The 16,307-nt window shown below is 40.0% G+C and overlaps 4 protein-coding genes across 4 annotated transcripts; 2 read left to right on the top strand and 2 right to left on the bottom strand.

Annotated features, from left to right (window-relative positions):
• Positions 1–454: 454 nt before the first annotated feature.
• Positions 455–3,366, bottom strand: rsrp1 (arginine/serine-rich protein 1). Its single transcript, XM_037695264.1, has 5 exons — positions 3,160–3,366; positions 2,174–2,777; positions 1,920–2,089; positions 894–965; positions 455–806 (listed from the first exon to the last, which is right to left on the bottom strand). The coding sequence occupies exons 2-5, from the start codon at positions 2,754–2,756 to the stop codon at positions 663–665; spliced, it is 969 nt and encodes a 322-aa protein (XP_037551192.1). The 5' UTR covers positions 2,757–2,777; positions 3,160–3,366; the 3' UTR covers positions 455–662.
• Positions 3,367–9,055: 5,689 nt separating this feature from the next.
• mgst3b (microsomal glutathione S-transferase 3b) lies at positions 9,056–10,687 on the top strand. The gene is made up of 4 exons (XM_037695566.1): positions 9,056–9,318; positions 9,445–9,567; positions 9,805–9,877; positions 10,163–10,687. Exons 1-4 carry the CDS (start codon positions 9,193–9,195, stop codon positions 10,261–10,263), a joined length of 423 nt encoding a protein of 140 aa, XP_037551494.1. The 5' UTR covers positions 9,056–9,192; the 3' UTR covers positions 10,264–10,687.
• A 403-nt stretch (positions 10,688–11,090) lies between these two features.
• Positions 11,091–13,953, top strand: tmem50a (transmembrane protein 50A). The gene is made up of 7 exons (XM_037695084.1): positions 11,091–11,184; positions 11,661–11,766; positions 11,900–12,012; positions 12,452–12,519; positions 12,698–12,790; positions 12,993–13,053; positions 13,143–13,953. The coding sequence occupies exons 2-7, from the start codon at positions 11,665–11,667 to the stop codon at positions 13,186–13,188; spliced, it is 483 nt and encodes a 160-aa protein (XP_037551012.1). The 5' UTR covers positions 11,091–11,184; positions 11,661–11,664; the 3' UTR covers positions 13,189–13,953.
• On the bottom strand, positions 13,912–16,232 carry rhd (Rh blood group, D antigen). Its single transcript, XM_037695083.1, has 10 exons — positions 16,088–16,232; positions 15,744–15,930; positions 15,497–15,647; positions 15,267–15,414; positions 15,007–15,179; positions 14,747–14,884; positions 14,544–14,671; positions 14,391–14,470; positions 14,185–14,258; positions 13,912–14,104 (listed from the first exon to the last, which is right to left on the bottom strand). Exons 1-10 carry the CDS (start codon positions 16,230–16,232, stop codon positions 14,078–14,080), a joined length of 1,251 nt encoding a protein of 416 aa, XP_037551011.1. The 3' UTR covers positions 13,912–14,077.
• Between the last annotated feature and the right edge of the window lie 75 nt (positions 16,233–16,307).

Raw genomic sequence — 16,307 nt, 5'->3', positions numbered from 1 at the left:
AACACTAGATAACACGAAGTTGATTCCAGCTGATGTGTACCATTACACCAGGCCCTCATAAAATGTTTAACGACTGAAGTGGATGGAAACAGTAATCAGATTTTTTATTTAAAGCTAACAGAATACAAAAAGCTGACGATCAGTTAACTTTTTAACCCCAAACACAGCGAAATACTGCAATCGTGTGGACAAGCTTAAAAACTGCAACTTCAGTCTTTACTTCCTCTGCAGTCTAGTGAATTAAATTCAGTTTATATAGCGCCAAGTCACCTCAGGGCACAGCGACGATCCATTTAACCAGCCAACACAGGTTTGAGTCACCATTTAAACAGAGCTAGTCACTTTTTATTTGGAACCAAATCTAGAACTAAATCATTTGTGCCAACGTTGCTGTTGTGAATTGGTGCTTTAATTTGCCCTTTATCTCAGTTGGTAAAAAAAAAAACTCAGGCAATTGTACTTGAACAAATCTTTATTGAATCAATAAATTAAATAAAAAACACAAATGAAAGGAAATAATCCCACCTGAATGAACTCTTCACTTCCTCCCACCTAAATTTTTACATCTGAAAGAAAATTGATCACGAAATGATCACAATGTATACAAAATATTTACAGTATTTACAATGTCCATGTACCCTGCCACATTGAAGAAGCATGGTTTAAGTGCGTTTGCGCAGGCTGGAGTTTTTGCCTGAACCGATTGGGACCCAGTGGCCGTAGGGTTTCCTGCTTTCAACGCTGTCCACTCTGGGAGTTACCTTAGCAGAAGACGGTACCGCAACAGTAGGTTTGGCCACAGAATTCTTAGGAAACAAAAAACAGCATCACCATTAGTTGCATTTAAAACTTACAACTGACTTTCAACATACATTTCTAGTTTGATCACTTACATTGTCACTGAAAGCTATTTTCATTCTTGGAGACATCTTTGGGCTGGATTCATCTGGCTCTGGCTCACTGTCCTATTTCAAAGAAAAAAGAAAAGTGCAAAGTTACTCACGAGTGAGAAATCAATGAGCTTCAGCCTGAGCCTGAAGTTTAGATGGACTTTTACTGCACATTACTAGTACTGGGCTTTACTACAGCACAAATCATACATTCTGTGCTGCTTTCATGCAGGCTTTTCTACAATTAACTTTCAAGGACAGACCTCAAAGCTGAATGAAAACAAATGTAAACAGGACATCTTTGTCTAGACTGGCAGAGTGATGGCGACGCAGGTTACCCAGCCCCCTTCAGCACACTTTGTGTGTACCAACTTATCTTTGGCATATGGAGAGGAGTTCTTCGTCTGTTTATTGTTCGACAGGAATAGTCACTATAATGCAGTCCACACGCTCGTGCTCCATCAGCGAGTGGCAGACTCTGCTAAATAACAATAACCCATTTCATCTGCAAGCATAAATACATTTCAACAGCAAAAAAATCTAAATAGTTTTGTATTTATAATTCTAGATGTGTAATCATTGTATGGAATGTGGGCTAAGCATTAGATGTTCTGCATCAGATACATCAGCATCAGACAACCTTTTCAAAATCGCAAATATTGTTGTCACCCAAGTCAGCCCTTTAATCCCAGGTGCCGATGAGTGAAGGAGATCACTTTCATGTCATCTATGAAGACAGGAATAAATAGAGAGTATCTTTGTTCCCTCGTGGGTCCAAATGACAACACAAAACAGGAAATTCAACAGCACATACCTCAAGCTAAGCAGTAAACAATTGTAGTGATTGGTGCAAACTGAATACAAAGTTGATTAGCTGATCGGTGTAAAATGTTTAAACGAAAACAAAAAATATAAAACCAAGTGTTTACATTTAACTCAAAAACCTTTGTTGAGCAATATATAATTTCTAATTGCTTCCAAGCTTTAAAGCCCTTTTTGTTTCACATCAACAACACTGACGACACCCACCTCTGTCTTTGGGGAGTCTTGCCTCAACCTCGTCATTGGTTCTGGTGAAGACCTTTTAGATTCTGGGTCCTCTGAAAGGATCGGTTTCACACTTTCGGGAAGATCCAGACTTGCCACTCCAAACATCTGCATAGCATTGGTCTTGGCAACTTCAAGGAGCTTCTTTTTGTCTAAGCAATAAAATACAAACGAGTCAGCTGACATTGTAAATGTTAATGTCATCAGTAAAAACTAAAAGTTGTTGATCAACTCACCATGCAAGCTTAGGCTGAGAGACTTGATCGGCGATCTGGATCGTGATCGCCCCCTGTAGGTTCTGGACGGGGAGCGGGAGAACGTGCATCTTAACTGGCTCACGGGTCTCCTGTATCTATACCAGCGTCTGGGGGAACGGGACCTGGAGGGCGACCTGTAGTACCTGCGATGACGGTAATACCTGTCCCAAGAGGGCGAGTGGCTGTACGAGCGAGACCGAGCCCTGTAGCGACGAGGTGGGGAACGGCGATCATAGCGGCTGTGTTTGCCATGGTCATCACAGCGACAACGTGACGATTGCCTGTGACAGCGGGGGTACGAGCGGGACCTGGAGCGGGAGGACGACGAGCTTCCAGAAGATGAGGATGAAGATGAGGACGATGAAGACCCGCACCGTCCCCTGCTGCTTCTACGTCCCCGATCGTTGGAGCTGGTGGAGCAGCTGGTGCTGGCACTGCTGCTTGACCGAGAACGGGAACGGCAGCGAGACGAGTCGGGGCTGTTCTGGTCGAAGATCACACTGAGTCCATCGGTGCGGCGAGCCTGCGCCATGTCATTGTGGGAGTCCACTTGGGCCGCCATTGTTCAATTTGCTGCCGAAGGCTGTGGAAAACGAAGAATATTGCCACTTATTTTTTTTTTAAAGCATTGCAGCCATTGTTCAATTTGCTGCCGAAGGCTGTGGAAAACGAAGAATATTGCCACTTATTTTTTTTTAAAAAGCATTCCATTTAATCCGTTGCGTAACATCTCTTCACAACACTGCCCCTAGCGGCCGAAGCGTCGTTACGTAACTCAACCAGCTAGTTCAGGAAATTTCCAGAAGCTGCACGCTGGCAATGCGTGGGCTGTTTAACTCTAAATTGGATTTTACATTCCGAAACGAAGCAAAAACAATTAACTAAACATTAAACATATATAAAACAAAAAAGAGAAACATTTAAAGGAACATAAAAATCGATTAGGCTCTTTTCTGTTAGCTTACCAGAGTAGGCCGTAAACCCGAAACTCTTCGGAAAGGTCGACAAAAAAAATTTGTTTAAAAAATATATCACCTACAAACACGTATAAGACGATCGATAAGAAATACAGCTAAACTATAAGCCAATAAGCTGATCTCTTGTCAAATAAATCGAGAGAAAGCGTCAACCCTTCTAACGTGCTTCGTCTTCCGTCGTAGTCGCACAAAATGACTGCCAGTAACCGCTACAAGGGTTTTTATGAAGGAGCTTCTGGAAAGTTCCATTCATGGGCGGTCCTGGACGAGCTGTTTTATTTTACCAACTCACACCGAAGACCTTGTTCGGTTGAACTGAAACTATTTCATTCAATTTCACATGTGATTTTTCTTTTTCTAAACAAAATGTGATTAAGTTGCGTTCATACAGAGTAAAAATAGCAAATGTTTTGTTACCATATTGGTCAAATGGATTTGAAGCTGACAGATTTGGTTCGTGTTAAAAGAATCGGCTCATTCAGAAACACCCTCACAAAGGTCCAGAAATGCAGCGTGAACAAATGCTGGTGAAGATTCTCAGTCTAAATAAATGTGTTTAAGGATGAAATTAAGACGCTTCTCAACGATGCATTGAGATTATTCATTCAACTTTTATTTATACAGGTTAGTTTCACAGAGTCAAGTGGACTATTTTATTACTTTTTTAATATTACATTTTATTACTATTCATCAAGGGCTATTTGGCTCCCTGACAAATTCAGAATTGAATTCAAAATCTTACTCCTAACCTACAAAGCTCTCAACAACCTAGCTCCATCTTATATTACAGAGCTTATTGTTCCATATTTTCCAAACAGAGCACTTCACTTACTCGCGATTCCTAGAGTTTACAAAAGCAGAATGGGAGGAAGATACATCAGTTTTAAGACTGGGCCTTTTTGATAAATCCTATAATTAGGGTTGGCTTGTTATGTTGCCATAGGCTTAGACCACTGGAGGACCAATTCACCTCATTTCCTTAAATGAGTTGCTAAAATTGAACAGTTTTCCATTTGATGCTATTTCGATCTTATGTGATTCTTGACCTGCCAATGTGTCTGTTCCTATATCTAACCCAGCTAGTCGAAGATAGCCGCTTGTCCTGAGCCTGGTTCTGCTAAAGGTTTCTTCCTCATGAGGGAGGTTTCCCTTTCCACTGTTGCCTTCATGCTGAAGATGAGAGTTCTGCAATGGAGTTAAACTCAAAGCAGTCTGCTCCTCAGATAAATAGTGTTAACTTATACATTGTTATAAATCAATGTTTCTGTTCAGTGCCCTGAGATGCCTTCTGTTGTGACTTGGCAAAGTTGGTTCTATATAAGTGAATTGAAATTATACTGTGATTGTACCTTGAAAAACTATTTAAGATCACATTTGACATTTTTGTATTCTCCTGCGTTTCACTGGGCTTTTTAACCGATTGCAATCCACATCTTTGCTATACCAAAATGTACAGTAAACTGAGAATAGACACTCCAGATGAATGCAAAATTGGACAGGGTCTTTGAAAACAATGGAAATTAATTGAAACATGTATTTTATCTCTATCTTAAACATGAGTTGTGATGGATTAGATCACTATCAAGTTGCACAGGGTGGTATTGATGCACAGGTTTTATTGACAGCACAAAGGAGTATAAACAAAGTCAAAGTCCTACAATCTGAACTGGCTTTAAGAAAACAGTCATTTGCTTCCACAATGTTTGAAAGAATGAGTCAGACACAAATCTCACAAGTGGAGAGGAGTTCAAAATACAAGCAGCAAAGAAGAAAGAAGTTTAGTTAAATTTTATATATCCGTCACGTCGTGGGCCTCGTCCCATGCTGTCACGTCATGGGCCTCGTCACCCCCCGTCACGTTATGGGCCTCATTCCATGCCATCACGTTGTGGGCCTCGTCGCCCCCCGTCACATCGTGGGCCTCGTCGCCCCCCGTCACATCGTGGGCCTCGTCGTCCCCCGTCACATTGTGGGCCTCGTCCCATGCCGTCACGTCGTGGGCCTCGTCCCATGCCGTCACATTGTGGGCCTCGTCACCCCCCGTCACGTCGTGGGCCTCGTCCCATGCCGTCACATTGTGGGCCTCGTCACCCCCCGTCACGTCGTGGACCTCGTCGCCCCCCGTCACGTTGTGGGCCTTGTCCCATGCCATCACGTCGTGGGCCTCGTCACCCCCCGTCACGTTATGGGCCTCATTCCATGCCGTCACGTTGTGGGCCTCGTCGCCCCCCGTCACATTGTGGGCCTCGTCCCATGCCGTCACTTCTAAATACCTTTTCATAATCTCATTCTGGGACAGAACTGCATGAACAAAGATCGATTACTGTGAGACAGCAACTTAGACACGTTTATCAGCTCAGATATAACTCAGGAATTTGTTAAGGTACTTCTTGCACATAGACTCATTTCGTTTCGTATACTCACATCGACTCATAGTACAGACTCATACATTTGTACATTTTCATCTTTAAATCACTTCTCGGCCTGTTGCCTTCATACATCTCCTCCTACATGTCTCTGTGCGAGTGCAACTACAGCGTGCACTCTCAGGACATCATTACCTGCAGTGTTCCCTCAGTGCAAACTGAACTAGAGAAAAGGGCCTTCTCCTACTCCGTTCCTGTTTCCTGGAATATTTTGCAAAAAGATCTGAAGCTCTCGACCTTGACCTCTCTAAGTGGCTTTAAAAATCTGGCTAAAACCAATGCAGACATGTTCCTGTTTTTAGTATTCTACATTGCTTTATAATCTAGCTGTTTTTTGTTTAGATTTGTAAAAAAAATAAAAAATGAAATTTGTATGCCTCTTATGATTGTATTCACTGTTGTCATCACTCTTTAAGAAATCTGGTCTCTTGTAAATGAGCCCCCGAGGCTCAATGGGATTAACCTGTCTAAATAAAGGTTGAATGAATGAATTTCCTAACATCTACTCTAGTAAATTTAATTAGTAAATTTTACAGCTTAAAGAAAACCCAATCTTCAGACTGCCAGTAAATCCAGTTGTCTTCACACTTGCTAGGATTACCATTAGGGATTAAACTGCTCCAAACTCACCGGCATTAAGAGCTAAAAACCACAGCCATTTGTAGCTAAATGAATTGAGCTGAACTTTAAGTTTTATCACTAAAAAGTTTTTAGTAAAAACGTTCACCAGCAGACCAAGTCACCACAATATGTTCACAAGTCCCATTTAACACAAATCATTCACTTTAAAAAAAAAAGTGTGTGTCTGTATACAAACTTTTTCTGAGCCACACAACTGCCACAAAAATAGTCAGAACCCAAGCACCTCTCATGGTCCCTGTCTCTTTGCTGACTCAACCAACATCTGAGGATTAAGCAGTTCAATCTTCAGGTATCACGCAGCTGTATGTAATTTGTTGTGATTGGTTCTCCCTTGGGCAGCGCGGTGGAGCAGTTGGTAGAGCTGCCGCCTCTCAGCGAGCAGGCCGCCTTGGTTCAAATCCCAGCCGGGGGCCTTTCTGGGTAGAATTAGCATGTTCTCTCCATCGTGCATGCATGGGTTTTCCCCGGGTATGCTGGTTTCCTCCCACAGACCAAAAACATTTATGCTGGGCTAACTGGTAACTCTAAATTGTCCCAAGAGAGAGAGTGAATGCTTGTTTATCTCATTTGTCTCTGTGTCCTGTGATGGACTTGCGACGTGTCCAGGGGGTGTACCCTGCCGCTCGCACAGTGATGGATGGACTTGGGCAATGGTGACCCCCACGACCTGAAAAGGAAGAAGCGGGTAAAAGATAATGGATGGATGGTTCTCCCATCAAATTTAATCCATGCACAAGGACACTCAAGCTGTTATGTGACAAGGATAAAGCATACCATCATATTTATTTTATATATATTTGTAGAGTTCATTTTTATTGTAAGTAGTAAAAATGATAAATACTGGGTGCAGCTGAAACAAATAAACAAGTTACCTAAGACCTCATTTGTTTAAAGTCTCCTGGTCCTTTTTAGGTTTATATAAAATAGAAATAGCAATCATTAGACCAGAATTTTAGATGAATCAAATTAAACGATTACAATCGGTTTCAGTATACACTGGAGAGATGTTAGCATTATTATTAGCAGAGCAGATAGAGGAAGTAAGCCCATTAAAAACAATAGTTTGTTCAAATTCAAAGTTAGCACTTACAAGTTTACAGCACATCCATTCAGAAAGCAGACCAGACATTATATTATAAATACAGCAATAGTTTTTCAGAATATACATGATGGGTTTGGAAGTTCCTGGTACTTTATTATGGGTATTAGCAACGTATCAAGGTTGAAGGAAACAAAGCAGCTGACAGGGACAAGTTTCCTTTACAATAACCACAAGCAAGTCTAACGCAAGGATCATCGCTAAACAAAAACTGAAGGGAAAGTGGCAGAAAGAATGGAATAAAGAAATCAAAATTAGATGGTATTATAAGATTCAAAGAAGAGTGGGAGAGATGAGAACAGGAAGAAGAGATTATTAACAAGAATGAGATTTGGACACAATGGACTTAATAGTACACTATTCAGAATAAACCAGCATAAAACAGGATGTTGTCAGCATTGTGGAGAGTCTGAAAGAACAGAGCATGTGATTTTAGTTTGCCAGAAATATGAGATGGAGAGAAGATGAATGATGGGGGAAGTTTAAAAGATTAACAAAACATTTAATGTCTCAGTTATACACCAAAAAGTGTCAGGAAGTAAAAGTGCTCAAATTGTAGTATTAGATTCTTCAAGAAAAGAAAGCTGATTAATAGATTATGATCATGGACAACACATTGTTACATGTTATGATCAATTCTGTGTGATGTATAAATTTTATCCCCCTAAAGTTGAATTTACCAGATTACTTAAAGCATTACCAGAACAATTGATTAATCAGATTCAAAATATAAAAGCATATCATCCTAGAACCCCACAATTACCCACTCTATCTATTAATGGAATATCATTTACTGACAAAAAATAAATAAATACATAATAACCATACAATTAGAAGCTGTCTTGAAACTTTATTCCCTGGGAAAATAAATAAAAACATACTTTGCAAATTTGAACAAAAAAAAAAAAAATCAATTGAAATGTTAAGAACTCTATTTAAAACTCCCCATACAACCAAAGGTTAAAGAAACACACTTTAAAATTTTTTTATGCAATTTACCCCTCCAAAGAGCTACTAAGAAATCGTTTTAATATTGATGACAATAAATGCTCATTCTGTGAACAGGATATAGAAACAATAGACCATATCTATATGAATGCAACAAAACCAAAATACTTTGGAATCACTTACAAAGATGGATCACCCTGAAAATTACACCTCCTGAATCTATTTCCAGAGACATGGTAACGTTTGGAGTATTATTCAAAAACAAAAACAAAAATGGAACTTGGTTGTAATCTGATTTTTTTTTTTTTTTGGTCTGGCAAAATTCTTTATTCATAGAGAGTGATAAAATCACGTCCCGTTTTTAACATTTTTTTTTCTGAATTCCAATTATATTTGAAATCTCTGAAATATATTGAAACATATACTGTATGAAATGTTAATGGAATTGCCCACTAATGCATGCTAATCCTAAAATATATACCCTTGTTATAGTTTATTTATTTTTGTATTATTTTTACCTTATCATTCTTTAATCAGTTTTTGCTTTGATGTTCCCAGTCTGCCTCTACCATGCACTTTTTAGAGTGAATTGCATTACTTCATTGTACTTGTTTTTCATAGTTAAAAAAACAATCATACACAATAGGTAGTTATTCTGATTTTTACCAGAAGGTGGCAGTAATACACAATTTATGTTGTTTGGTAACCGCTAAAGAAAAACCAAAGAACGCGCATAGGTTTGGTGCAGTAATTCCTTCCAGTCGATAGAGGGCGCAGCTGCAACATAGTCGGGCAGACGTAGCTGTGCGAGAAGAAGAGACAGAACGTAATAAACTCCTCACATAGTCTATCGCCTGATCGTACAACGAACTTGAAGCTTGCTCGCTGCTCAGACGCTGCTTAGAGATGGATATCCTCACCTTGTTGCCCTCCAGCTTCGGATATGTCATATTTACTTACCTGTACAGCTGGATTATGCTGGGTTATTTAGCAGTCAAGGTTGGAGGCGCGAGGAAAAAATACAACGTCACGGTAAACTTGCGTTTACTGGGGAAAAATACGAAACACTCTTTTATTTTTTTTGCGAGCAACCTGTTTTATACGTGTTTATAAGTTATTCGAAAGCGTCTCGTGTCGTGTGTGTGCTTTATATTGCAGTACCCCACCATGTACAGCGACAAGGAGCAGGTCTTCAACTGCATCCAGAGAGCCCACCAGAACACCTTGGAGGTGTACCCCCAGTGGCTCGTTTTCCAAACCATTGCAGCCCTCGTTTATCCGGTATTTGCAATTGCGTAACATGCCTAATCACTCACACCTACAGGGTGTTTCATCACCTTTTGGTGGTGCACTCACTGAAGTGGTCACGGATGAAGGTGCAGAAGCCGCTCCCTGTGATCTTTGACTTAAATTTTACTGATAGCAGAGACACGTCAATAGAAAACTCTGGCTGTGTCACAATGACTAAGCACTTTTTTCCTGATTCTAATGCACACTTTCTTTTTTTTTTTTTTCCAGTTATCTGCAGCTGTGCTGGGAGCCATTTGGGTGACCAGTAGGTTTTCCTATGCCTGGGGCTACTACACAGGAAGTGAGATTCTGCAGCATTATTTGTCTTGTAGTTGCACAAAATGATATTTAAGGTGCAAAGGCTCAAGCCCAGATTTTAGAAGTCAGAGTTCAGTGTTTGCTTTTGCGTGATTGTTGCTCCACACCTTGCTTTGTTTAATTATTTACACAAGATAGGAAATAAGTTAAAGGTTACTAAAGAAAGACATGTAATGATGACCCTTGTTGAGCTACAAGAGACTAAATTATGGGATTTTTTTTCCAGGATGTTTTTAACAATACCACTAAATGCTTTGTTTTGTTCCAGATCCAGCCAAGAGGATGAATGGTGCTTATGGTTACATTGGATACTTTGGCGTCATCATCCTGTCCATATCTGTCGCCCTGCAGCTGCTTGGAGTCTTTTAAGCTAATTGTCAGCCTGGCTTTGCCCACTGCTTGATGAGTTTAATGGCTCAATAATTAAAAGCACGGCAGTAATAACATTTTTATGTTGTATTTTCTTTAAAAAAAATAAATAAAATCCATATGTTTTATATAGACCACTAACTTGAAATCACAGCTTTTCTATAATTTCTATATGCAAGTGATTATCAGTAAACTATATTGACTATTTTTATAGCCTCTAATGTATTTTCTATGTAGCCTCTTCATAGTACGTATTTGCATTGCTGTATATCAACTCTTCAAATCTTTATTACAATGTTTTTTTTTTCTTTTTCTAAAGGTTCTTGTTTGAGATGAAACTGTTGTTTTCCAATGAAACATTGATTTAACCTTTTTTTTTAATTTAGCTGGAATCCTAGTCATAAGCAATAAATCCAAATAAAGAAGCATGAAAATAAACGTTTCTCAATAATCTTTCACACGCACGCGTTTTATGTAAATTATATTTTGATAATTTTATGTATTATTGCCTAGTGAATATACATTTAATGGTTGTGTTTTCAGTGTATAAACGAATTAATCATTTTTGCTCACTTTAATATTGAGCCAAGTGTGTTAACTGGTAAAATATGAAGGATTTTCTTGGGAAAAAATTAGAATGGCACTGGGTAAAAATATACACATTAGACAGCAGTTTTGTATTTTAAATATCTATGTATTTTAAATCTCTAACACGTCAGTTATGTAAAACATGCGTTTTGTGAGTTTTTATCTCGACCAAAAATTCTCATTTTGTGCTCGTCACCTGAAGGCACCATCAACAAAGGCTTTTTTCATCTAGTGGGTGTGGATGAACTGCGCATGTGCACCAGTGAGCGTTTTTGTCGGAAGCCAAGTGTCGTTTTAACCAAAGCGTTCACGTTATAAAACGAACATTAAAAGGTAAATATCCTTTGAAAGTTACTTCAAAACATAACTCTTACGATTTATTGCTTGCTCTTATTTGTAACTACCGCTGTCAGTGTTGGTTTGTGATGTTGTTGGTCAGGACTTTGTAACAAGAAACCTTCAAGGAAACGTTTGCTAGCGTCAAAGCCGAGGGACAAAAGAGTGCGACGACACAACCGTTTTATGCTTTAAAAGTATTTTCTGTTCCACAAATTATTAACAGCACACGTTCACCCTATTGTCATCGAATTATTGTAACAAATGTGCTGGTTTGAGGTGTAAATCTCGAGTTACAGTAGAGCTTGTTGGCGCTGGCGAGCAAAAAGATTTAGCATCATCCCTACAGCGACTGCGCAGTTCATCAGACTCCATGGCACCTTCAGGGTCATTTTACCTTTACCTGTTCGTTGTGTGACGACACGCGTGACCGATTATTGATTTGTTTTTGTGCTTTTATGGACATTTCCCAGAGTCATGTCGGGATTTATGGACGGAATCCGCTGTGGAGACTGTGAGTGCAATGTTGACTGGGGAGAACGGAGAAACACCATCGCATCTATAGCTGCTGGAGTTCTGGTATTTACACAGATTTCCTGAGTTCTGTCATACATGTCAACAGAAGGGTAGTGTATACTGCTTTACCTGTGTTTATGATCAAATGTGCCTAACGGGGTTTATTTTCCATTTCAACACATGAATCTTGTTTCAGTTCTTCACAGGTTGGTGGATTATCATTGACGCAGCCGTGAAATATCCAGACCAGGGAGAATTTCATCACGCCTATCACACATGTGGTGTTATCGCAACAGTGGCCTTCCTCATGTAAGAAAATAATTCTGTATAATACACCTTAAAGTGTAAACACGTCGAGCTTTAAGCTTAGAGCGCCATTAATAACTCGTAGCGGTCATCACATGGCCTCATTTTGTAGTTCGTCATGTGAGGATTACGTCAAGCTTTTCTATGGTTTCTGTTTAATTAGGAACTCTTGACGTTAGATGCTAATGATTTCAGCCATCGTTCTTATCAACTTCAGCTTTTTTTGCATGGCTGCTATCTGTTATGATGCGATAACAACTAATCAATCTGCATATCAATGGAGCAGAGCGTTGTCTTGTGCCTGCAGCTGAAAACGATGTTTTCAGTCACACCAAATTTCAGATTGTGGTTTGAAACCTTTGTTTTGCCATCGCCTGACCAAATTTAAGAAACAATATTTAGTGCTATTGTAACTTTAAATTCCTTTATTTGACTTGTGTAGGATAAATGCTGTTTCTAACGGCCAGGTGAGAGGAGACAGCTATAGTGAAGGCTGCATGGGACAGACAGGTTTGTATGTGTATGATGGGGTGCAATGTTTCAGAAAATGTTTTCTATTAGTTTTTGGTCCTTTTTAAATTCCTATACCTAATTTTGGCTAATATTTAGCATTATCTTTACAACTCAAGCAGTAAATTTACTACGTCTCATCACCAAGTGAACCGCCCTTCCTTATCTTGTCTCGCAGGCGCTCGAGTGTGGCTCTTTATTGGCTTCATGTTGGCTTTCGGTTCCCTCATTGCCTCCATGTGGATTCTTTTTGGAGGATTTGTAGTGCCTCGTAAGTGCTGTTTATCTACTCAGCGCAACAGTTTGCCCTCGGTGCTCAGCTGTCAGTTTAGGGGTGTGACATGAAGCATTTTTTAGTGCTGAGCAATGTGGAAGCACTTCTTGAAACTTTTGCGGTAGATGTTTGAATATAATACAGGTGGAAAATAAGATGTGAAGGTTTGTAATCTTGCTGTAACGGTTTGATTTTGCAGAGAAGCCTGCTGTGTACCCGGGTATTGCCATTTTCTTCCAAAATGCCTTCATTTTCTTTGGGTAAGTTAATAACATATTTACTTGATTTCTTACAAATAATTCTGCAAATAGCAACATGGTGAGCCTAACCTTATTTTTTCTTAATTTAGGGGTTTGGTCTTCAAGTTTGGGCGCACAGAGGATCTTTGGCAGTAAAGGACTGTGTGACTGTACGGCTACAATTATACACTCTGCTTCCTATACTGTATGAGAGTTCAACTGTTATTCACTTTATGTAAAAACACTTTTTTTGTTTTGCTTTCCCCATTAAAATGTTTATTTATGTGCTCTGCTGTATATTAGCTAAATCATAACTAAGCACAATCTTCATAGGTTTCTTGAAATGTTAAACCTTTTCAATGGTGGCACATCTTTAAATGTCTGTTTGCACGCAGACTGTGCAGCCATGTTGTTTAAAGTGGTTTACCTGTGTGTGTGTATAACAGAATGTAAATATGGGAGCTTTGCTACAACTTTCCTGTGGGGTAGACTTTCTTTTCTATTATAACAGTGTTTAATTTGAACGATGACCGAGTGAGAATTAAAGAATTGTGGTACAAATTATCACAATGAGCAAAGTTTCGTAACAGCGAATGGTTTTTATTAAACTTGGCCATGGGATCATTTGTATTTTTCTTGTAGTAACAGTTCATCAGCCATGAAGTTACCGGTAGTCAGATTTATTGGATTTTATAAGCCCACACTACAGATTTGAAGTCAGCAAAGAGTTTCACAACAATAGGGTGTTTTGGGAAAAAAAAAAAAAAAAAGATTTCCATTTAGATGCAACTCGTCTCCATAGGTTTTGTAACATTTATCAGTTTCTTACATTTGCAGCATTAAACTTACTGCGCACTAAATCAGTCTGGCATTCCTCTTTTCACAATCCAGTCCATTCGCACAAATATATCTGACAACTATATTTAGTAAAAGTAAGAAAGTGTGTATAAAATTATATACAGTGGTTAGAATTGATGCTAAAATTCGATGCTTTTCTCAAGATCAGATTCAGAACATCACTTCTTTCTCTTCGTTCTTGCTCTTCCTACTTGCGCTCTGCAAGGTGGGGAAACTAGAAAAGCACAAAATTTGTTCAAAACAGCTTCATAAATTTAAGTTGCTAAAGAAAAATACAACAATACCAGTGTATACCTCCCAGAAAGCTTGATCATCAAAGCATTTATTGTCTTGAGCGGGTCTCCAGAGGTTCAATTTGAGTAGAAATCCTTCAGAGTACAAAGAATCGTGCAGTACAAATGGCAGAACCAGTCGTTATCCATTAAATTATTTCTAAAATAAGTATGATAGCTTTAACCAGAGCTCTTGTTAATAGCAGAAAGCGTACTAAGAAGATATACCTGTTAGGATTCCCATGATCAGACTTATGGTGACTGTGATGAAGAGAGTACAAATGTGGAACACAGCAAATCGGATCGCCCTGAAATGTAAATGAAACAATTCTGCAGGGTTGTCACACCACCTGTTTGTTAACCTGCTGGTTGCATTCTTACAGGGTGTGATCGTCAAAGGCTTTAATCTGCAGGACGAGTTGTGCGAGCCATCCCAGCAGACCTGGGAGTCCGTGTGTGCTCATGATGGCACAGGTATCATGGCACTCGAACGCAATGAGCATGTGCGTCTGTAGAATAAATGAGGGTTATGATGTCAGGAGGACTTTTTTTTTCCCCAAGAAAATTGAAAAAAAAGCAAAAACCTTAAGATATTTGAATCCAATAGTGGATATAATGGCTGCAGCGAATCCGATTGTCATGGCTTCCCAAGGCTGATGTATCGCTGATATAGAAACTCCGACGGCAACGCCACCTGCCAGGATGCTTGACTGCAACTGGATCTGATTGAGCAGAGAAAACAAGCCTGTATATCAAGTGTAGATGGACTCGTTTGATTTTTGGGTTTACCGTGATTTTGTCTATGAAGCTGCTTAATGTTACCGTTTAAAACGTCAGCTCGTACCAGGTTGAGTTTACCCTTTGGGTTGCAGAGCACAGATACTGCAGCTGCCGTTACAGCACTAACAGCAAGGGCCAGGTAGGTGCTGCTCACAGCCCCCAGCTTCCTCCAAGGAGTACGGTCGTCCACAAGCATCGAGTTAAAAGTGGGCCAAAACATCCAGAGAAACAAAGTGCCTGGAGAACAAAGACCACACCCAACAAAATGTTGATTTTAGAGTGGTTTGAAATGAAACATTCAGGAGAAAAGCCGGTTATAATCACCCAACATGGAGAACAATCCTGATTTTCTGTCAAACTTCTCTTTTTCAAACCCCTGCTCTGAGCCTTTCCGGTTCAGGATCCACATCAGCATGAGTCCAAAGAGGGCCCCGAACACGTGAAGCAGCATGATGCCGTTCAGAGGTCTCACCTGAAGGCACAAGAACTCAGCATGTGTTGCCAAGTACACTGAAAATACAACATAGGGTGGAAATCTGGGGGCAGGTGCTTACTTTCAGGAGAGTCTGGAGGAGCCATTCGTTTAGGACCAACCCTGACACCTCCAGCAGGGCGATGAGGGTGAGGTGGACTGGGTTGGTCTTCCCCAGCACGGCTCCAATTGAAATGAGTGCTGAAGCTGCATACAACTCGGCAACAGCAATGCTATAAAAAAAGATCTCTTTGGAGTCAGCACAGTGCAAACCTTACATCATAAAATTAAAAATACAATGGGTCTGATGTTAAAACAAGACATCCTACCTTTTCAAATCAACCCTTATCTTTCCTGTGTAATACCAGAACTTAATGCCGTTCAGTATAATTCCCCATTGGGTGGCAATGGCAGCAACAAGGAGGTTGAACCCAGAGCCACTGAAACCATACCGCACGAGAAAGGTGCACAGGAAGCCAAAACCCAGAATGACCATCACATTCACATCCTGGTACTCTGCAAGAGAGGAGAGGCTCTCAGACTCTGCATGCACGTCAACAAAACTGGCATGTGCAAGTTAGTTGAAAACAATATTCATCACGTTTAAGTTACACTAACTTGATAAAATGTCTTGTTCTGACTGTCTTCTCCTCCACTTGATTTAAGAACTCACCTGGGTAAAAGTTGATGAAAGCATGCCTATCACCTGTTTCTTTGATTTCAAAGTAAAAGGCAGACAAGATGATGAATCCAGTCTGAAGACAAAGCAACAGAGGGGCCAAACGGGAGCGCAGACTTGGAGCGTATTTAGGAGCCATTGGAGAGGTTTTCTGCGCACTTCTGCATCTGACGCATAATCGGTCACAACAGAGATGGGCTTAAAAGTGGGCGCA

This window comes from Nematolebias whitei, chromosome 21 (assembly GCF_014905685.2).
Source record: "Nematolebias whitei isolate Nwh7 chromosome 21, NemWhi1, whole genome shotgun sequence".
Lineage (NCBI taxonomy): Eukaryota > Metazoa > Chordata > Actinopteri > Cyprinodontiformes > Rivulidae > Nematolebias > Nematolebias whitei.
Note: the sequence above shows the minus strand (reverse complement) of the source record. Positions and strands in the feature narration are given on the sequence as shown.

Bases quoted from the DNA above. Each gene is read 5' to 3' on its own strand.
- rsrp1 (XM_037695264.1), bottom strand. From the start codon at position 2,756: ATGGCGGCCCAAGTGGACTCCCACAATGACATGGCGCAGGCTCGCCGC. The intron at 2,090-2,173 runs GTGAGTTGATCA...TTTATTGCTTAG, and splicing joins TCTCAGCCTAAGCTTGCATG to ACAAAAAGAAGCTCCTTGAA. The intron at 807-893 runs GTAAGTGATCAA...TTGTTTCCTAAG, and splicing joins AAATAGCTTTCAGTGACAAT to AATTCTGTGGCCAAACCTAC.
- mgst3b (XM_037695566.1), top strand. From the start codon at position 9,193: ATGGATATCCTCACCTTGTTGCCCTCCAGCTTCGGATATGTCATATTT. The intron at 9,319-9,444 runs GTAAACTTGCGT...TTTATATTGCAG, and splicing joins GGAAAAAATACAACGTCACG to TACCCCACCATGTACAGCGA. The intron at 9,568-9,804 runs GTATTTGCAATT...TTTTTTTTCCAG, and splicing joins TTGCAGCCCTCGTTTATCCG to TTATCTGCAGCTGTGCTGGG.
- tmem50a (XM_037695084.1), top strand. From the start codon at position 11,665: ATGTCGGGATTTATGGACGGAATCCGCTGTGGAGACTGTGAGTGCAAT. The intron at 12,013-12,451 runs GTAAGAAAATAA...TGACTTGTGTAG, and splicing joins GCAACAGTGGCCTTCCTCAT to GATAAATGCTGTTTCTAACG. The intron at 13,054-13,142 runs GTAAGTTAATAA...TTCTTAATTTAG, and splicing joins AATGCCTTCATTTTCTTTGG to GGGTTTGGTCTTCAAGTTTG.
- rhd (XM_037695083.1), bottom strand. From the start codon at position 16,232: ATGGCTCCTAAATACGCTCCAAGTCTGCGCTCCCGTTTGGCCCCTCTG. The intron at 15,648-15,743 runs GTAGGATGTCTT...CTTTTTTTATAG, and splicing joins ATAAGGGTTGATTTGAAAAG to CATTGCTGTTGCCGAGTTGT. The intron at 14,885-15,006 runs GTACGAGCTGAC...CTGCTCAATCAG, and splicing joins CAAAGGGTAAACTCAACCTG to ATCCAGTTGCAGTCAAGCAT.